The sequence below is a fragment of the Diabrotica virgifera genome, chromosome 6, assembly GCF_917563875.1.
Source record: "Diabrotica virgifera virgifera chromosome 6, PGI_DIABVI_V3a".
In the NCBI taxonomy this organism is placed as follows: domain Eukaryota; kingdom Metazoa; phylum Arthropoda; class Insecta; order Coleoptera; family Chrysomelidae; genus Diabrotica; species Diabrotica virgifera.
In genome coordinates, this window is record NC_065448.1 from 66,211,032 (window position 1) to 66,234,274 (window position 23,243).

The 23,243-nt window shown below is 31.6% G+C and overlaps 2 protein-coding genes across 4 annotated transcripts in view; both read left to right on the forward strand.

Annotated features, from left to right (window-relative positions):
• LOC114329157 (hemicentin-2) overlaps positions 1 to 23,243 on the forward strand; it is an 869,111-nt gene that overhangs the window by 816,995 nt on the left and 28,873 nt on the right. The gene's annotated exons all lie outside the window — the stretch shown is intronic.
• Positions 14,178 to 16,414, forward strand: LOC126887136 (piggyBac transposable element-derived protein 3-like). Its single transcript, XM_050654498.1, has 2 exons — positions 14,178 to 14,371; positions 14,562 to 16,414. The coding sequence occupies exon 2, from the start codon at positions 14,678 to 14,680 to the stop codon at positions 15,863 to 15,865; it is 1,188 nt and encodes a 395-aa protein (XP_050510455.1). The 5' UTR covers positions 14,178 to 14,371; positions 14,562 to 14,677; the 3' UTR covers positions 15,866 to 16,414.

Below are 23,243 nucleotides of genomic sequence, written 5' to 3' on the forward strand. Positions count from 1 at the left end.
TTTGAAAAAAAGGTATAATTTAAAAGTCAGAATTTTTAGAATTATCGTACTTTTCATTTTCTTTGGATAATAACTCCAAAAATACTCAATTTACGTAAAAAATGATGAATAACTAAATTTTAGTTTTTTTCTGTAACAAATACTTTACCCATTTTATTATTTTCGTAGAGTAAAAACAACCGAGATAGACGCGTTTAAAATTTCAATTTTGCTGCGAGAACCACGTAACCGGGGCCATTCAACCTTTTATTTTTAAAAAAGTTAGAGGTATAAATGACTATTTTGACGTTTTTTAATAGCTCTTGGAATAAGATTTTAACCAGTGATTAGATGAACTTGCTACTTTAAAATTTAACGGAGTTATTTACAAAAAAACAATAACATTTTTTAGAAAATTTTTTAAAAGATATATTTTGAAACATTTTTGGTGCATAAACTTTAACGATATCAACTTGTTCGAGCACTTATTTGATATATATTTTAATGAGCTTTGACAAATGTTTAATAAGTTTATGTTATAAAATGCATCATTTTCCCGGTATTTAAGCTTGAATACTTAGATTTGGGTACTCGACGAAAGAAATATACATTCAATTACCTATAACTTACTTTCAGTTAACATTGAAAGGTTTTTCTAGTAAGGAATTTATTTGATTTTTTATTAGCCTCAATTTTGAAAATAATAACTTTTTTGTAAAAACTTATATTTTTTGAGTTATTTATGAAAAATCGGTTAAAAACATGCATTTTTCTCACGAAAAATTAATATCTTTAATCTTTAATAACTAAAAAAGGTTTGATTTATTTTAATATCTTTATATAACAAATTTTGCTTATAATTTGTCGCTCTATCGAATTGTGGGGTTATTTTTTATAAAATAATTTTCACCCCCGAGGAGGGGTGGCATCCACCCCCAGGGTAAAAGCGCAAGTTGGCACCATGTCACCTTTGTTCCTTGAGATATCCTCTAACCATTCACCAATTTTCGTGCAAATCGATGGAGGTTCAACGAAATCGGAGGTAATAGCTCATATTCACCTTCAGTGACTGCAGTATTATAAAAAATTCATTTTTAATTACTAATTAGTCTGGACAAAATTATGTCGGGCACCCCTTGTTTTTAATAATTCTTAACACAATAGATTACATATAATTTAATTTCTATCCATTAAATAGATCGGTAGAGGTCGTTGGTATATCGGATCTTATACTTATACGAAATACTGAGAAATGCGATTCTCGATATGATTACCGGTACTCAAATACAAAAGTAATCGTAGTATCCTACTAACACTAATACAAAATATGTACTGAGAAATGTGATTCTTGATATGATTACCTGTATTCAAATTCACAAGTAACAAAAGTAGGTACTCAAAGTAGCGAATACTGTAAATGATTACTTTATACAAAAGTAACAATTTGTAACGGATACTAGAAAGTAACTATAATCAACATCACTAATGAACACTGGTGTATAGTTTCTCCTGAATGTAAAAACATTTAAGGCCAAACCGTCTTTTCTTCTTCTTCTTCTTCTTCTTCTTCTTCTTCTTCTTCTTCTTCTTCTTCTTCTTCTTCTTCTTCTTCTTCTTCTTCTTCTTCTTTCTTGAAATATCATTTTGCGATTCTACAGTGATTTGATATTGATTTAAAAAAAAATTGCACTTTTTATCGTGAAGTATCAAGGGAGAAAATAATTAATAGAAGGGACTCAAAAATGTCATTATAAGGCGTTATAACAAGTTATTTTTGTTCAAAACAAGTTTTAATTAAATTTTAGCTAGAAAACGTTGAAATACCGTTTTTACATTTTCCCCCATTTTCAAAATACATGCACTTCGATTTGACTGAAAATTTGCCCACAGATAGCCAAAACCCAGGACTTTAAGTGGTTATGAGAATTTGTATAGTTTTAAAATAAAAGAATAGTTAAATGCAATAATATCAGAGTCAAAACTATATAGTGCAGTCAGGATAGCATTTGACCTTCTATGCTGAGCTGCTCAAAATTTTATTTTTCTAATATTTAGGGGTGTCAATAGTAGTGTAAATTTAATAACGCGAATGAATTCCGCAATTGCATTAGCCGCAATCTTGATTAAAAAAACCGTTTTTTCTCAATATCTCCGCTGTTTTTAACTTTTCAACAAAAAGTATAAGGACTGAAATGGCTGAAAATGCGATTTCCTAATTTTTTTTATGCGGTCGATATTTTCCGAGTAAAGGGGGAAAATAATGACAGAGCATAATAATTACTGATTAATCTTTTTTATTATTGGTCTTACGACAAAAATATACCTATGTATGCAAAATAACTTTATACGGTTTTAATTAATTTATTTACTTTTTCTGCTAAAGTAAGTATTTACGCAGATAAAGTAAGTACGCAACCGGTAAAACGACCCGTGTTGAGCTGCCCCCCCCCCACTTGCAAAAATCAAAAAACAAAATAGCCCTGATTTATGAGCTATTTATGAGCTCTCATATTCCGCAAACTAAAAATTTTGAGCTCGTTCCACTGAGCAGGAATTTGATACTTTAGTGGGGGGGCTGAGTCAGCCCCCCCCCCCCACTACTTAAAAATAGGAATATTGAATCGGTTTTTGCAGCAGAATTACGAGCTATTTATGAGCTCTTGAAATTATATAGTTTCGATTTTTGAGCTCATCTCCTTCACCCCCAAACAACCCATTAATTGATTTAACATAAGAGAAAAATGCTGAGAAAACTTAAAATATATCGTATTGCGGATATAATTCCTATAACTTATATACTCTAAGAATAAACTATTAAATCACGTGCATTTCGATTATTGAGCTACAACCCCTTCGCAAGAAAACCACCCTATCTTCCCGGCTTAAGAGAAAGTTGTACTTAAAATGCATTAAACTAACTATTTGGCGACGACATATCATTGAATAATTTATAAGCTTCCAAATTACGCGAATTTAGATCAGTAAATTACAATTTATTTTGTATAGTGCAGTCACTAAAGGTAAAAATCAACGATTACCTTCAATTTCGGTGAACCTTCATCGATTTTCACGAAAATTGGTCAGTGGTTAGAGGATACGTCAAGAAACAAAGGTGACATGGTACCCACCTTGCGCCTTTACTCTGAGGGTGGATACCGCCCCTTCTCGGGGGTGAAAATTATTTTATTAAAAATAACTGCACAAATCAATAAAAGAACAAATTAAAAGCAAAATTTATTATATAAAGTTAATAAAATAATTCAATACTTTTTAAGCTATTAAATATCAAAAATTTTAATTATTCGTGAAAAAAATGTATGTTATGAAACGGTTTTTCGTAAATCACTGAAAAACTGTAAGTTTTTACAAAAAAGTTAATAGTAGTTTAATTCGTAAAGCTTATATTCTAAGAATAAACTCTTAAATCACGCGCCTTTCGATTATAGATTTACAACCCCTTCGCAAGAAAACCATCCCATATTCCCGGCTTAAGAGAGAGTTGTACTTAAAATAATTTAAATTAATTATTTGGAGACTACATATCGTTTAATAATTTATGAGCTTGCAAAATATACGCATGTCAATTATTGAATTGCCATTTTCTTTCTATAGTGCAGTCACTGAAGGTAAAAATCAACTATGACCTTCGATTTCGGTAAATCTCCATTCATTTTCACGAATTAATAATAACAACTTGGGGTTTTAACCTGGGGTATATGTCACCCCTTCTCGGGGGTGAAAATTACTTTATTAAAAATAACCCCACAAATCGAGAGAGGGACAAATTGTAAGCAAAATTTGTTATATAGTGATTAAAATAAATTGATACTTTTTGAGTTATTAAAGATCAAATAATTTAATTTTTGTGAAAGAAAATGCATGTTTTAAAGCGATTTTTCATAAATAACTCAAAAACTGTAAGTTTTTACAAAAAAGTGTTCATCACTAAAATTGCAGCCAATAAAAAATATAATAAATTGCTTACTTGAAAACCCTTTAATGTTAATTTAAAGTAAGTTATTGGTAATTAAATGTATATTTTTTTCTGCGACTGTTCAAATCTAAGGATTCAAGCTTAAATAAAGGGAAAGAGATGCATTTTATAACACTTAGGTACTAAATATTTATCAAAGTACTTAGAAATACCTATGCAAAATGAGCTCCAGAAAAAGTTGATAGCATCAAAATCCGCTCACCAATTTTCGTGAAAATGAATGCAGATTTACCGAAATCGAAGGTCATAGTTGATTTTTACCTTCAGTGACTGCACTATAGAAAGAAAATGGCAATTCAATAATTGAGATGCGTATATTTTGCGAGCTCATAAATTATTAAACGATATCTAGTCGACAAATAATTAATTTAAATTATTTTAAGTACAACTCTATCTCTTAAGCCGGGAATATGGGATAGTTTTCTTGCGAAGGGGTTGTATCTCAATAATCGAAAGGCGCGTGATTTAAGAGTTTATTCTTAGAATATAAGCTATACGAATAAAACTACTATTGTCTTTTTTGTAAAAACTTACAGTTTTTCAGTGATTTACGAAAAACCGCTTCAAAACATGCATTTTTTTCACGAATAATTAAAATTTTTGATCTTTAATAACTTAAAAAGTATTGACTTATTTTAATAACTTTATATAATACATTTTGGTTATAATTTGTTCTTTTATAGATTTGTGCAGTTATTTTTTATAAAATAATTTTTCACCCCCGAGAAGGGGCGGTATCCACCCTCAGGGTAAAGGTGCAAGGTGGTACCATGTCACCTTTGTTTCTTGAGGTATCCTCTAACCACTGACCAATTTTCGTGAAAATCGATGAAGTTTCACCGAAATTGAAGGTAATCGTTGATTTTTTACTTTCAGTGACTGCACTATATAAAATAAATTGCAATTTACTGATTTAAATGCGCGTAATTTGAAAGCTTATAAATTATTAAATGATATGTAGTCGCCAAATAATTAATTTAATGCATTTCAAGTACAACTTTCTCTTAAGCCGGGAAGATAGGGTGCTTTTCTTGCGAAGGGGTTGTAGCTCAATAATCGAAATGCACGTGATTTAATAGTTTATTCTTAGAGTATATACGCTATAGGAATTATATCCTCAATACGATATATTTTAAGTTTTCTCAGCATTTTTTCTCTTAAGTTAAATCAATTAAAGGGTTGTTTGGGGGTGAAGGGGATGAGCTCAAAAATCGAAACTATATAATTTCAAGAGCTCATAAATAGCTCGTAATTCTGCCGAAAAACCGATTCAATATTCCTATTTTTAAGTAGTGGGGGGGGGGCTGACTCAGCCCCCCCACTAAAGTATTAAATTCCTGCTCAGTGGAACGAGCTCAAAATTTTTAGTTTGCGGAATATGATAGCTCATAAATAGCTCATAAATCAGGGCTATTCGTTTTTTAATGTTTGCAAGTGGGGGGGGGGGGGGGGGCAGCTCAACACGGGTGGTAAAACGTGTAGAACCTGATTAGTTTTATATCAGTTTTTTTTTCTTCGATATCTCCGCCGTTTTTAACTTTTCTGCACAAATGCTAGGAGCTGAAATAGATCCAAATAAATAGTTACAATTATTACAATTTCTTTTTAACAAGTTTTTTCGTGCGGTCTATATTTTCCGTGTTAATTTTACTTACAGTTAGTGCCTATATTTTTAACTCTGAAATTATTACTTGTATTTTTTCTTGTAAAATATACAAATTATTTTAGCCACTTAAAAATATGCATTTTTGTTATCTTTGGTCAAATTTTCAGCTAAATCAAAGGACACGTACTTTGGCAATGGAAAAAAATGTATAAAACGGTATTTTAACGTTTTCTACACTAAAATTTGTTTAAAAACTACTTTGAATCAAAATAACTTGTTATTATGCCTTATAATAATATTTTGAGTCCCTTTTATTATAACATTGTTTTTTCCATAAATACTTTACGATAAAAATGCCAATTTGTTTAAATAAATACCAAATCACTGTAAAATCGCTTAAATGATATTTTGAGAAAAAAGAAGAAGACGGTTCAACTTTAAAGGTCTAATTTTTGCGTTAAGCAGAAGCTATACACCAAATTTCAGACAAATCGGAGATACAAAAAATTTATAATCTAAATACATATTGTATTGATTTTTGACTTTTTCTATAAGAAATAAATATGTATAATATGCTTCTTTTCATGAGCATTTTTCAGTGCGTCACAAATGATAGAAAAAAGGCAATAGACTAAGAGCCGCTATAGGTGAAATTTCTTAATCATTTTAGGCACGACGGGACCCTATAACTTAAATAGTAGAACCTAAAAGAAAACGTTTTAGCACTGTGCCGTCACTTTTCAGTGGCATATGCGTCTACAGTGGCGCATCAAACTTTCCACTTATGGATGGGATACATAAATTAAAAAATACCCTCCTTCATTACCAGAATTTAATTTTTTTCATTTTTTCAAGTTCTATGTGATTAAGACATAAGATTGATCGTAATTTTAACCCACCACCCCCTTCTCAATGCCCCCACCATCAAAAACTTTATTTTTCAATTTTATTTTTTTTTTGGTGGGATGCAATCAATTTTAAACTTTCAAAAAATTCACACGCATAGTTAAGGCTTTTATAAAACACGTCTATTTTTTATAGACCTGTAGGTTGAGTGTACATAACCTCAAAAAAATTTTATTTTGGGAAAAAATAAATAACTTTTTTTTGGGGATAGCTGCAGATCTAACTTAGTCTTGTGTATTTTATCAAACACTATATTGAACACTTCAAAAATCCAAAAATCTGTTTTTTAAGGGGGTTTTGGGCGGTTTGAACGTGTTTTTCTGATTTTTAAATATTCTAAAGGACTCAGTTACTTCAAGTTACATATAGCCTATAAAAGCAAAATTAATTCGATATATTATGAAGTCTATAAAATAGGGAAAATCCCCCAAAACCCCCCAAAAAATAGTTTTTCGGATTTTTGAAGGTGGGGAGCCTTACGGAATAATCTGAAAAAAATTAATGATATAGTGTTTGATAAATCACACAAAATTAAGAAAAAATTAGACCTGCAGCTATTCCTCAAAAAAAGTTATACGCTTTTTTGAAAAAAAAATTCTTTTAATTTTTTGAGGTTATGTACACTCTACCTATGGGTCTATAAAAAATAGGCGTGTTTTATAAAACCCTCAGCTATGTGTGTGAATTTTTTGAAATTTTAAGATTGATTGCATCCCACGAAAAAAAAAATTAAAACGAAAAATGAAATTTTTGACGGTGGGGGCAGGGGGAAGGGGGTGGTGGGTTAAAATTACGCTGAATCCCATGTGTTAATCACATAAAACTTAAAAAAATAAAAAAAAATTAATTCTGTTTAATTTATTTATTTATCCCGTCCATAAGTGGAAAGTTTGATGCTCCACTGTCGACGCATGTGCCACTGAAAAGTGACGGCACAGTGTTCAAACGTTTTCTTTTAGGTTCTAGTATTTAAGTTATAGGGTCCCATCGTGCCTAAAATGATTAAGAAATTTCACCTATAGCGGCTCTTAGTCTAGAAGTCCGTGATAATATACATTTTAGTGACATGACGTTTTAGTTAAATCTGACAGTTGTCACATTTTATTTGCAATTTGGCATAAAAACAAATCAATTGTGTTTATTGCATTTATAAAATTGTATTTTATTTGATTTGTATAGTCTCATAAATTGTACAGATTATATTCGTTGATATATTATATAATTCGTAAATAATTTTTTTCGATTATAGCGCCATCTATTGACAACTAGAATAAATGTTATAAATGTCACCGATGAAATGTAATAGTAATCACCAACGTGCGTTTTTTTCTGTCACATACAATTTAATGCGTAAGAATGAAATCGAAAAACTGCGACGCACTGAAAGTTGCTCATGGGAAAAAGCATACGTGTTTTCCTTTATATTTATATACTTATACTTATACTTATATTATACTTAATAAATTCAATATATTTTATCAGTAGTCAGCTACCTATGTAATTTTTGCTTTAATAGGAAAGACGCAAAATGTCGCCTGTCAAAATGTTCAATGTGTTTTCATTATACTGAAAGTTGAAAGTCCCTTCGAATAAATAAAAATTTTATTCGAATTAAATATTTGCAATTAAAAATCACAATAAATTTTCTCTATTATTTTCACCTCTGTAGCTTAAAATAAACATTATAGAAGTTTTCAGGAACTTTGGGCCTTCAGTAATAATGTAATATTTCATTCGGAGTTTAAATTATTCAAAAATATTCATTAGTTATCTCAGGATTCGAAAAAAATTAATATATCTATAGTCCGTTCTTTAACGGTAAAATATTGCAAAACCTCTAAATTTTAAAGAACCGCTTGGATTGACATGCAATTTGGCATACACATAGCTAACAAGTCAAAGAAAAAAAGTGATATTGTGCCGATATGTGCTTTTGCCCTGGGGGTGGTTTTCACCCCCTCTTGTGAGTGAAAAAATATTCGTCCAAAGAAAGTCAGGAAATGGATAAACTGGATAATTTTAAGTAACTTTTGTTCCATAGAGTTTTTTCACTAAGTCAATACTTTTCGAGTTATTTGGCAGTGAATATGTTCATTTTTTCAACAAAGTAACCACGCTTTTAGACGGTTTTTCGCAAATAAATCAAATAGTAAGTGTTTTGTCGAAAAAACATTCTTAAAAAAAATATAGCCTGTAAAAAACTTAAAAAAAAAGGTGTATACATCACGTCTCTACACCTAGTAGAAGCAAAGTTATAGCTAATGAAAAATAGGTTCATATTCGTCAAATTCCAAATGGAATATTTTAACGTGAAATAACCAAAAATGAAGCACATTTCGGGGAAAACTCATTACAACTTATTTAAAGTGTTTAAAAAAGCCTCATTTTTGTTTCATAAAAAAAATTTCTAGCATCATAATTAAACAAGTTACGCTCAAAATAAAGTTAGTCCCTATTGGTTTTGGTAAAAAAATCGAGAAAATCACCCACTAATTAGTATCTTAAATGAACTTAATCGTTACGACTTCACAAGTTTCTTGACTCGTGTATATATTGTTTATATGATCTGTAAGTTTCATCGGTTCAAAGACCTTATTATTGAAAGGGCTGTAGTTAAAAGGGGTTGAACGAGTCACTGATCACGAATGTATGCAAATTTAGAAACACCAAATCTTAATCAATTTTTGTCTAACAGAAAAACAAAAAATACACGATATTCGGAAAAGCAAATCTGACTTTTTTTGTTTTTCGAGATTTTTGGTATCTCTAACAATTTTTATGCTATTTTGAAAAAAAGCATATTTTTAAAAATTTTAGTTTTTAAAAATTTTAATTTGAAACCAAATTTTTTTAAAAATAAGCACTTTGAATCGATGAAACTTACAGATCATATAAACACAACATAAGTAAAATAATTTGTGGAGCGGTAACGATTAATTTCATTTAAGTTGCTAATTAGGGGTTGGTTTTCCCGATTTTTTTTGCAAATACAAAAGGGATCAACTTTATTTTGACCGTAACTTGCTTAAATTTAATGCCAGAAACTTCTTGTAAAAACAAAAATAATGATTTTTTAAAACACTTTAAAAAAGTTTCCCCAGTGGGGAAACCCCAGTTAATGGGGTTTCCCCAAAAAGTGCTTAATTTTTTGGATATTCCACGTCGAAATATTCTATTTGAAATTTGGTGAATATGAATCTATTTTTCATTGGCTATAACTCTGGTTCTACGAGATCCAGAGACCTAACGCGTACACCATTTTTTTTTTTACTTTTTTATAAGCTATATTTTTGCTAAGATCGTTTTTTTCGACAAAATACTTACTTTTTGAGTTCTTTGCGAAAAACCGTCTAAAAATGTGGTTATTTTGTTGAAAAATGAACATATTCACTCGCAAATAACTCGAAAAGTGTTGACTTGGCGAAAAAGCTCTATAGAACAAAAGTTACTTAAAATTAGTCAGTTTACCCATTTCCGGACTTATTTTGGACATATATTTTTTCACCCCCAAGAGGGGTGAAAGTCACCCCCAGGGCAAAAGCACACATCGGTACAATATCACTTTTTTCTTTGACATGTAAGCTATATGCATGCCAAATTTAATGTCAATCCAAGCGGTTCTTTAAAATTTAGAGCAAAAACCGTGAAAGAATGGACTATTAAAACATATTGAACATTTTTACAAGCGTCATTTTGCGCCTATGCCTGACATAATACATTAATACGTTTGCTTTAATTCGACATAATACATTACATCCAATATCGCTGACTGAGCCGCTGTTTTAGCTGCGAATATATATCATGTTACGTTCTTTGACTTACTTTTTTCCGACTTTTTTGAGTCCAACTTTAGGGTTATAGTAATGTCAAAAACCCTCTTCTCAGCTATTTGGCCAGTCCGTCACAAGTTGAAACAAGTCCATTGCCATAGCTTGCCACACGGACGACGCAATCCGACGTATTGGGAATTAACGTGATACAAAGCTTCGGAAGCCAACTGGATTCTTTCGATAAGGTTGAAAGATTTACCCTCGATCCATTTTGGTATAAACGTGCTCCTTTCATTTGCTTCGTTGGCATCTTCCAAAGACCGCTTGATTTACCGGCCAAATACGTAAATGTGAAACACATTCTCTCTTTCCTTCTCTTTTCCTCCGTTAAAAAATTACCAGCACGGCGGTTTGGTTTCGCTGCAATAAAATTAGAAAATAAATGTCGGGGGACATGGGCGGCGTCTAACGTTATCCCAGCAATCCTAGAAGATTGTAAAAGGTTTAAAAGATTAGAAAAGCACTTTTTATTTTAAATACAAATATTTTTGCATTATTTCACGCATATAATTTAATGTTATACAATATATGAGCGATATTTTTATTTTTTGGTCACTCTTGTAAGGGTTGATTTTTACCAAATTTTAGTGTATTATTGTTTTTATAAAAATACTCTAATAACTTTTTTAACTATACAGTTACCTTGAGATATGCCTGTCAAGAGGGTCAAATATAGCCCTTTTTGGGCTATATGGATTTTAGCACACATAATTTCAGCTTTTTGCTAAAATCCTTTACAAAACCGTAAAATATACGTTTCATTTGATAGGTTAATAGTCCATTGAAATGTTAAATTTAGTGTGCATTTCTTAGAGGAGTAAATTTTATTTTTTTAATATGTAGGGGGGTTCAGTAGAAGCTTAAGTTCAAGTTTTTGGGGTTGAGGCCCTTGTCCCCCGGCCGCCATCTTGGAAAAAGAGGTGCAAAGGGCTTTCGCGCTGTATCTCGTAAACTAGCTACTCTACAAAAAATTTAATTTAACATAAAATGAAGAAAATTAAATTTTCTACAATTTTATATCTATTACTTTTTATAATAAAGTGACCAACAAAAAAGTTATAAACAAAAATAAGAGAAAATGTTGTAAGAAATTTTCTTTTGGAGGTTATAACTTTTTTTACGTTCATTTTACAATAAAATATCATCATAGTGATTTTGTAGAGGATTTTTCAATAAACAATTTTCACTATAAAGTTGTTTAATTTTATTTATTATCTAGGTTTTACAGTGCTCCAAACTTGACCAGATTCTCAAATTCTCGTAGAAAAATTATGCTTTTCTGTCTATATATTAGACGAGCGGCATTAACCGTTATGCCAACCACGAAAATCAAATTTAAGGTGAATGATCAATTTTGGTCTATTTTTATATTTTCGAGGTCGCTGAATCCGAATATGAAGTTTATTTTTATCTAGAGTTGGTGGAACATGTTAAAAAAATAAATTTTATACAAAAATGCCAAAAATCAATTTTGAATATTTTTCAAATTTACCTCGCTGTATATTTGGTCGCTGTAAATATTTCCTTTTAAAATTTTACTGTGTCATCTTTGAAGTATGTAGATAACAATGAAATTTGTCCAAAATGTTTAAACGCATTAAAAAAGGAGTTGTTAATTTATTAACATTTTGTCATCATATTTCGTTAGTTTCATGTTTACTTAAAAAAGTTGAGTGACAAACTTTTTAATTTATAATTTTAACCAACACAACAATAAAATATAGTTCATGAAGAAGTTTTTTGGAAAATTTTAAGTAAAAATATGTAATAGGAAAAAAGTTATGTTACTTCATATACAAGCGGCACACCCCAAAAAACGCTTATATTTCGAGATCCTGACCACGGTGTGGTGAATGGCTAATTGTTATCATACTTTATGATTTTGATATCAAAAATCGTTTTTTTGCTCAGCTTAAGAATTTTGCATTTTGCGGTTGCGTCATTCTTCTTCTGAAGCGGCGAATTTGTCCTCAAACAACTTCTTGGGCGTTTTCTATATATGCTTAGAGTTATAAGTTTTATAGTGGGAAGAAAGGTCAAAAGCAGATCAATAATAGCATAGGAATGTTAAAATCATAATAAATAATTGTATGAATATAAAATATATATAGATAGAAAAGTAAGCCTAACTTTTTTTTATTGTATCCCTATGAGCATTCGAGAATCTGGTCAAGTTTAGAGCGCTGTAAAACCTATATAAATAAATATAATTAAACAAGTTTATAGTGTAAATTGTTCGCTGGAAAACCCTCTACAAAATTGCTATAATGTTATTTTATTTTAAAATGAACTGAAAAAAAGTTATAATATCCAAAAGGAAACTTATTAAAAAAATTTACATATTTTTGGTTACATCTTTTTTGTTGGTTACTTGACGATAAAAAGTAATGGAAACAAAATTGTGGAAAACTTAATTTGCTACATTTAATGTTTAATTAGACTTTCCGTAGGGTTGGTAGTTTACGAGATATAGCGCGAAACCCCTTTGCACCCCATTTCCAAGATGGAGACCGGGGGACAAGGATGGCGACCCCAAAAACTTGAACTTAAGCTTCTACTGATCCCCCCTATATGTTAAAGAAATAAAATTGACTCCTCTAGGAAATGCAAGGTACTGCCTAAAAAATGTAACATTTTAATGGACTATAAGGAGAACAGAAAGAAAACTTTTTTTTATTTTAATTTTACCTTCCTCAGTTTTTAAAACTTTAATGGATTCGAAGTCAAATTTATGCTTTATCTCATTCTCATGCTTTGTGAGCGTAGTGGTGTTGTTCTTGTAGGTATTTGTGGGAACGAATTCTGTATTGAAGCAGTTGCTAGTTTGCCCAATATAGACACCTTTACAGTTTGTACATAGTATCGTGTAAACAACATGTGATTTTTAGGTTTTGGAGTATTTTTTTTTCAGTTTGGAGAAATATTTTTTTTTAAGGTTGTTGCCTTGTGAGCGACTGTTATGTTGTGTTTAGCTAAAAGATGCATTATTTGTTTGGATACACCGTTAATATATGGAAGGGTTGTGTACGTAGTTTTCGTACTGCTGCTAATGGTGTTATTGGTGGTACTGTAAAGATCGTTTAGTCTTTAAATTTGTCTTCGAAAACATCAAATTTTTAAAAACTGAGGAAATGAAAAAGAAGAGGGAAATATACGAGTCGATAGAAATAAAAAAAAACACCAATGCAATAAACGACAAAAAAGCTACGAACAACTTAAACAAAATATATTTCAATCTAAATTAAACAATAATAATCGAACACCCCAAAAAAAACTTCTTTAAGCTATAACAAATAACCATTTTGCAGCCTTTTACAACAACATAAATGATCCGCTACTGCAGCATACTTACTAGTTATCAAAGCAAGCAATGATATATCAGATTTCAAATTTTATTCTGGTCTATTATTGTCTATTGTCTATTATGGTTATAGTCCAGGGTAATAAGGTTTTTTCCATGACACTTGAACAGCCAGGGTACTGAAGCGTTTTTTCGACAGGTTATACATATAAGAGCAAATTGTAACTAATTCCTGCGTAGGATCTGGCGGCCATTTTTATTTATAAGCAATTAAGTGTCAAAAAATGACATTTTTCACTTTTTTTTCAAATCAATGTAAAACAGGGAAACTTATGGTTTTTTTAGTGCAAATATCTTCGAGATTATGGAAAAAGCTTTAAAATGACGTATTACAAAGTTTGACATACTCATTTATTGTTAATGTAATTGCGAAAAAAGGTCGGAATTGCAAAAAAAAATATTTTCTCAATAACTGCTGTAAAAATTAGTGTACAGCTTTAAAATTTTTATCAAATAAGGGTTCTTAACCCATTCATGCCCGGTGGCAACTACAGTTGCCACGCATATGAATGTCTTCCCCGCCCCTCTCCCACTGTGTAATTCGCAAAGTGCACTTAAGTTAGGTGGAGGGGGTTATCGGCTAACAAATTCAGCAAAGCCAAAGTTTTTATGTATCATTCAACCAGTTTGTATCGATAGTTTTCTTAGTGGTGTTATACGTGTTTAGTTATATTCATGGCAGCCGACAGTTCAATGTAAGTATACAAATATGTATATATATTTTTTCAAACCAAAGATTTATTTTCTTCAATAGCAAGCTTTTGTCGCAATTTTTAACTATAATTGTTATTCGTGAGGGATTTACTTTTTTCAATATACATATATAAAAGTACATGGCAACTTGAGTTGCCACTGGGAATATGGATTATCGTTTGTTATTTTCAGGTATGTACGAGGAACAGATGGCAAGGGGTTACTTTTTCACGAATTTCTGGAGGCTCTCGAAGAAGAAAATGAAATAACAGAATATATATCGATTTTTCCTCCCGAAGAACCTCCAGATGCAGATACAGATAAGGATTCTGATTTCTCGGATGAAGAAGTGGCCGGCGATACCAATCATCCTGCGCTCTCAAGTAAGTGTGAAGTACAGTCATGAAATTAAAGCTGCAGACGATACTAACAACGTTTCCCAACCAAGTACCTCTCGACAGAATAATATTTCTCAACCATGTACCTCCAAATGCCCGAAATCTGCCAAACGACCACGTCTAAATCCAACTACATGGAAATCAAATATTTTTGAATTTTCTTCGAAGGTTCCTGAACCCGACAACGAATACCGGCCAAATGTAGAGGATCTTTTGAAAGAAACAGTTAAAAGCCCGATTGACGCATTTAGGTGTTACTTTACACAAGATATAATAGAGTACATTGTTCGCGAAACAAACTCTTATGCTGGGCAAAAATTAGTTCATAATCTGAACGCCACTTCGGCAGAAATTTTAACGTTTGTTGGGGTTATGCTCTTATCGGGATATCATCCACTGCCTTGCAGACGGCTTTACTGGACTGTAGATGAAGACGTTCATACACCAATAGTCTCAAATGCAATGAGACGAAATCGTTTTGACGAACTCATGAGTTTCATTCATCTCGCCGATAATCAGTCCAATGACGGTACTGATCGAATGTACAAAATTCGCCCTTTGTTAGATATGCTAAATTCTGCATTCAAGCAAATTACTCCTGGTCCCACTGTTAGCGTCGATGAGAGTATGATTCCGTATTACGGGAAACATGGAAGTAAGCAATTTATAAGGGGTAAACCCATTATATTTGGGTACAAACTGTGGGTAGCTGCCGATCCTTCGGGTTACATCCATCATGTTGAACCGTATTGTGGCTCTTCCACTCGCCTTCCTCAAACTGGTCTAGGACAAGGTGGTGATGTTGTTATAGGTCTAATTGATCACATGCAATTGAAAAAAGGACACAGACTTTATTTTGACAATCTTTTTACGTCGGTTGCATTGTTGCAAGAATTAAGTTCCAGAGAAATTGGAGGCACAGGAACATTGCGTGAAAATCGCTGTAATGCCTCAATGAAACTGCCAGAAAAAAGTGTGTGGAAAAAAAAGAAAGAGGTGACGTGGCTACTTCATCGTCTGGAGATCTTTTGCTCGTTCGCTGGAATGATAATAACGTTGTCACAATGCTTACCAATTGTGACAAAGTATATCCTATGAAAAAAGCAAGCAGATATTCTCGTGCAGAAAAAAAAAGATTACAATCGATATTCCAGGTCCCGTTGAACAGTACAACAGCAACATGGGAGGCGTTGATATAATGGATCAATTCGTGGCTTCTTACCGTTGCCGAATTAGATCAAAAAAATGGTGGTGGCCTTTTTTTTCATGGGCTGTAGATGCCGAATGTGTACAAGGTTGGCTCTTATATCGTCGACTTGGTTATGATATACCATTGTTGAACTTTAGGCGCCAATGCACAGTTTATTGTTTGAAATCATTTGGAACCCTTCCAAAAATACCTGGTGTCAGAACGTCTTTGAATTTTTCCCCTGTACTTCAAGAACTCCGAAAAGACCACACTGATCATATTATTCAGAAAGGTGCATCCAAGTATCGATGTTGTAAGGTCTGTGGCAATCGGACATCCTATCTTTTTATTAAATGTGACATTGCATTACACCCTGACAACTGTTTTAAAGTGTTTCACACATAGAATTTTTGTTGTTAGATGTTATTAACTGAATTTAATAAATAGATACTAATTTTTCGTTTATTTTTATATTTACACAGCTTAATCCCAGTGGCAACTAGAGTTGCCAGGCTGCCATTTTGGCAGTTAGATGCTGATAAGGTTTTAATTACCATTTTTACATTTAAGGTACCATAGAAGTTCCGTGACTAAAATATTACACAAAAAAAATCACTAGGGAATTCTGGGCATGAATGGGTTAATGCCTAATATATGACAAAAATTTCAAAGCGATTCATTCAATTGTTTAAATTTTATTCAAATTGTTTATCCCAGAGAGCATTTTTTTTGCAATAACATAAGTCAGAAAAAAATGACGTTAGAACCATTACACAGATGTCAAATGAAAGAGCATGAGCTATATTTTCAACTTGGTTTAAAAAAAGTGAATAAAAAATACATTTATTAGTAATAAATAATTATAGTATTTTTACTACAAAAACGTTATTACGTAGGTCAAAATTTTTGACGTAAGAGAACTGTCAAAACATTAGAATGTGACTTTTAATTATTGCTATGTTTATTATAAACACGGCAATAATGAAAAGTCACATTCTAATGTTTTGACAGTTCTCTTACGTCAAAAATTTTGACCTACGTAATAACGTTTTTGTAGTAAAAATACTATATGCAAAAGTATTGTAAATCTTTCCTTATATAAATTTTTATTTTGTTATATAAGAAATTATATATATTTATTACAATTTTTTATCAATTATGATATAAATAACATTACTTGGTAGTTGTATACTTAAAACAGGGTAAACAAGTTTTTTTTTGGAAAAAGTTATTCAAAAATTTATAAAGAAAAATTGACGATACTTTTGCATAATTATTTATTACTAATAAATGCATTTTTTATTCACTTTTTTAAGCCATGTTGAAAACGTAGCTCATGCTCTTTTATTTGACACCGGTGGAATGGTTCTAACGTAATTTTTTTCTGACTTATGTTATTGCAAAAAAAAAATGATCTTTGGGAACACAATCTTAATAAAATTTAAACAATTAGATGAATCGATTTGAAATTTTTATCACATATTAAACACCAAAGGACCCTCATTTGACAAAAATTTCAAAGCTGTCCACTAATTTTTACAACAGTTACTGCGAAAATAATTTTTTTGGAATTCCGACTTTTTCCGCAATTATATTAACAATAAATGAGTATATCAAACTTTGTAATACGTTATTTTAACGATTTTCCCATAATCTAGAAGATATTTGTACTACAAAAATTATAAGTTTTGCAGTTTTCCGTTGATTTGAAAAAAAGGGGAAAATGCCATTTTTTGACAGTTTGTTGTTGATAAATAAAAATGGCCGCCAGATCCTACGCAGGAAATAGTTACAATTTGTTCGTATAGGTATTACCTGTCGAAAAAACGCTTCAGTACTCTGGCTGCTGAAGTGTCACGAACAGGGTATATTTTTGTCTTATTAACCTGGCCTATTAATAGTCTATATTTTACGTGTGGGTAAGTTTTATAACATGTTCTACAGTAACATTTTGTCTTTCATTTCTATGTATATTTTTATGATTTCTGACAATGGCATGGGTTACCTGTCGAAACGTTGATTTTATATAAAAAAAATCTATTTTCAATTTTAATATTATTCACTAAATCTAAACCCAAGAAATACTAACTTTTATAATACATATATGTAATATGTGTTTCATAATACATATATGCACATAGGATATGTAAAGGCGGTGCAGTTTATATTAATTTCCCAGAGGGAACGCATTACCTAATTGTAAATGATTAAACCAAATACCCCATTTTCCTCCGACAATACGCGCATAGTTAATTACCTACATGTAAATAAAACGTAGACATGTTATTTACTTAAGAAGCAAGATAGGTCGATTACTTCCAACGCGTGCCAACTCATTTAACGTTTATTACCCACTATTGCTGTTTCTAGTAAGGACGAACCACGGTGGAATACGAAATTTTCACGAGACCTAATTTGACGACTTTATGGGTGACTCCGAGTCATTCTGAGAATGTAGGATGCATGCAGAATAGAAGTTTGCTTAACTTATAACTGTCGTTAATAATTAGTGAGTTTTATATCAAGTAACATAATATTTTAATTACTTTTATCGTTAGTAAAGAGTAGAGTACTTATTTAACTATAATTAACTGAAAACCTGCTGTAATTTGTATAACATAACAGATTGTTTTTATCTCCTAGCTAGAGTCTAGAGAGATCTGGTGTCTGCCTAGTAGGCAATAAGCATTTTTTTCTGACAATTCAGCTGACAACATGTAGAGTATCATCATGCCTATAAATAATCACTTTTAAAGTTATCTAAACCTACGTAAAACATTGTTTGTGTGAATTGAATGTGTGAAATATTTGCTTTAACACCAAACTAAAGTCTGTGTGAAGTAGATAGGTCGGATGACAGTAGACAGCAGATAGCAGCTTTAGTCTACGAACTTCATTGGCGTTGCGCTCGTTTAGTTGGGCGGCTAACCGATTTGGGTGCACTGACACTCTTTCACTATAGTTGATACCAAAAAAAAAGTGTACGTCTTTTTGATTGATTCTAAAGTTTGAGTTCTGATCATGCAGAATAATCTCATTGCTGATATAGTGGGAGCATCAACAATAGCTCGCAGTACTTTATTTTGGAACCTCTACAAGACGGATATGATTGAGTTGTTAACAGTTCCTAACAGTTGGATGCCGCAGGTCCAAACAGGTTTCAAGATTTTTGAAGTTATACTTCTTTAGACGCGATTGAGAGTAAAATTTCATAATACTGCGCGCATGCGCACACAGACAGTATGGCGTTTAATATGGCGTTTAGTTGCTATCTTTCAAGTTATCTATAAATATATCAGTGCAAGAAAAGTTGTGAAAAGAATAATATTAGTGTTTTAATAAATATACTTATTATAATTTTTGTGTCTCTGGATTTGCCTTCCTCAGGAGTAAGATGAGTATTATTAAAACATTTTATTGTATATTTATTATACTTCACCTTGCCGGTTTGTTACCGTGAATTGTCATTAGGTACGTCCGAACCGATATAGACACAGTCCTCGTAGCGTATTTGGTATAGCATTCGGCCAGAGATCGAGAGGTCTTAAATTCGAATCCGGAGCAATCCTATACTTTTTTTTTTATTTTTTTTTCAATGCGGTAAGCACAAAATTAGTTTGGTGTTTAAAAAAATTAAAACAAACTGTTTAAAGTATATTTATTTTTAAGAAATCATATAATAGAAGTATAACTTCTTACGTGCGTACAAAGTACAAACACATTCTTTTTTTTTGGTATATTAATTTTTTGTTATTTGGTACGAGTTTTGATACATGTTTCTTGGTTTGAGGCTAAGTTACTTGCTCTTACCGAATATCTGTTTTGTCCGAGTCAGTCGTCGATCCACGTGCTTGTCGAGTTATTTGACGCTATCAGATTGTGGAAGTTGCCAATTAATAAACTGAACAGGAGGAGTCATTTCTCTGCCCAGCTAACAGTGTTCGTATATATAACGTCAAATAAACGTCAACATTTTGGGAGAAGTTACGGCAAAAGTTACATCAAATTTTACCTAAAATATACGTATAAAAGTCACAGCGATGTTACGTAACAATTTTACGTTATTTCTACGTAACCTTTTTAACGTCACAAAAACGTCACTTTTTAGGAGAATTTTCGGTATAAATGATATTTATAAATAGGACTTGAAATTATTGTGTAAGTAAAACCACATACATGATGCTGACACATTTATTAAATATTTGAAATAAACATTTATTATATATTTGACTTTTATGTGAGAGAAAGAGACAAAATTATTAATAGCTACTTTATATTACAATACATAAACATACCCTTAAAGTATTCTTCATTCGTAAACTGCACACTTTCATATAAGGACTAGGCTGCTTCCCCATTTTTAGAAGATATTTCCATACATTTCGTTTTTCAACTAAACTGTCATTGAATAGAATGCTATTTTGTTTATCCTATTTAGGGAAAGAATGAAACGATAAATTACTATTAGGTACGCTTTATCCAAGAATCACATTGAGGCACACAACAATAATAATTCGATTTTTTTGACATAACCCCATACTCCATAAAAAAACACGATTTTAATGTGATTTTAATCACGGAAATGTAAGGTTACGTATTAATGAAAGGTTCGAAAAAAATACGCGATGGCGCTGAAATGAACCTACCAAAAAGCCAAGTGTTCAGGTAGACTTCCGCACCACGCGACCGAGACAGGAAACCGCGACAGGCGACAGATTGGCGAGGTCTCCCCACTACTACTCTCAATGCAATTATATCGGGGTAGTGCTGCAGCCCGCGACCGAGACCAGCGACCAACTATCGCCTTTCCCGACCTATCTGTCACCTGTCGCGGTCTCCTGTCTCGGTCGCTTGGTGCGGAATTCTACCTTTAGAGACGAATAAATTCATACGCATTAAAACCTACCAAAGAGCCGCGTTTCAGAAACGAATAAATTCATACGTATAATACACGTATTAAAATTTCGTATCAGTAACGTCATTTTTTGATAGATGTTACATAACAATACAAAAAAACCTAAATTTAACGTTAATGTAACGTTATCTTGCTAGCTGGGTGCGGAGGGTAAACATCCCGTGTTTAATACATTTGTTTTAATACGCCATTTCTTTAGCAAGTTTTGAACCATGTTTAAACTAGTTTGAGTCATTGAGTTTGTTCAAACTAATCAATAGGTACAGGATCGGTTCAAGCACCCTACCTCGTGGAACTGCTGAATTTATTGGATGCAACTCCATATATTCACTTTCATGTTTTATTTAGAAGTACCTATCTGTTAGTTATGACTTTTAAAGTTAAAAGTGGGGATGGGGCAGTAGCTTCTTTAGTTTAGTTTGCAATCCTTTATTCCTTTATACCGCACATTCTGGAGTCAAAAATAGTTCGATTAAACCAATACTTATCTTAGTAGAGATGTGCTCATAAAAAAAAGTTGCAGCCCTTTAAAATTACAAAATGAAAATTGATTTTTTCCGATAAATCGAAAACTATTAAGATTTTTTATTGTAAATGGACATCGATCATTCTTATGGCAGAATCATCTTAATGTTTGTGTACGTTCCAATTAAACAATTATTGTGGTACCATTAATTAAACACAGTGTTTTTAAAACTTTTTTGCCTCTTAGTCTGTTTTGATAAAGACGGGATTTTCGAGATGTGGCTTCTTTTTCAAAATATACCTAAAAATGTAAATTTTAAATAGTCCTGTCGCCAGTGGGAGTACAACGGCCTGCTTATATAATTCAGATGGACTTACCCAAGATTTTTATGTATTTTGACCCGTAGACCACGAATTTTTTGGTTAACAGTCGATCCGGATGTCGATAAGATTGTTAAAAAGAAAGAACTTGAGGAATCACATAACAGCGATTTTATGCAAAACAAAACATTTTTTTGTATTTTGTTGGGTCACTCTAAGCAAAAAATGTTTTTACAAGTTTTTTCGTAGGATGCACAGTTTTCGACATAAACGCGGTTGAACTTTCAAAAAATTGAAAAATTGCAATTTTTGATCCCGAATAACTTTTGATTGAAAAAAAAAACAATTCTGCTTACCGCATTTGAAAGTTCAAGTCAAATTCTATCGTTTGTGATTGAATGATGTTTTCAATGAGCTGAATTATCGGACTGAGCTGATTATCGGAGAATAGGCCATTTTTGGGAAAAGTTATTTACCAGCAATTTTATTACTGGAATCGAAGCTTATGACTATATATATTAATAATATAGGTATGCAAAGCCCGCAGAGAGTGTGCTGCTTTTTTTATTAACAAAATGGCGCCCCCAAATCGTGTTTTTTTTCAATTCTTGCTCCATAACTCCGAACATTTTAACTTTACACCAAAAACACCCTAATAAAAATTCACCAAAATTAAATTCTGCATAAACACATGTTTTTCACGATCTGCTCCGATGAAAATTTTCCTCGGAAAATGCAGGTTTTCACAACAAAATCTTTAAATTTCAAATAAAGTTTTAGATAAGTTATTATCTACCAATAATTAAATAACTCGGTGACAAAAAAGCTTTCTTGGTTTATATTATAGTTCCAGAAGCCGGTGAAAGTTAAACGAATATTTTAGCAACAATTCAATTGTTAATTAATAATATACGGTCGCAATAATAACCAAAATAATTATGTTACACTGATCAAACTTTGAAATCTTATAAAGGTGAGATGCCTATTTAATATTTTGTCGACAAAATATAAATTTTTAATTTTTTTGGATAATCTTTAAATGTTTAAACCCGTCCTCTCAGATCAAAATTCTTAATTTTTTCAACTAGATTTCGTGAGATATTGTATCAAACGCCTTAGAGAGATCGACGTATATGCATAATCTACGTTTATTAGATTCAAAACTTTCTGATATTTGTGATGTTTACAAATAGCATCTTGTGTCGATTTTCTCTCTCTAAAATCGTATTGGCAATCCGAGACTATACTAAGCCTATCCAAAAAACTAACTAATCAATTTTTTTAAAATGTTTTCAAATATTTTGGAAAAATCAGACAACAAAGAGACTGGTCTGTAGTTAATCACGTCTTCTTTATTTTCTGTATTAAACAGAGGTTTGATTTTGCATATTTTCAGACATCTTTTCAGACAAAGCTAAAGGAGCAATAATTTCTTCCTTAATTTGTTTGATGGTTTCTGATCCCATCCCAGACAGGAGATTTTTTGTTCTTTAAAGATTGTACCTACTGCATTTACCACTTTTTTTCGATCAACGAGATACTAGTACATGCTGCTTTCTATTCTATCTATTTCCTCAATCTGGTCA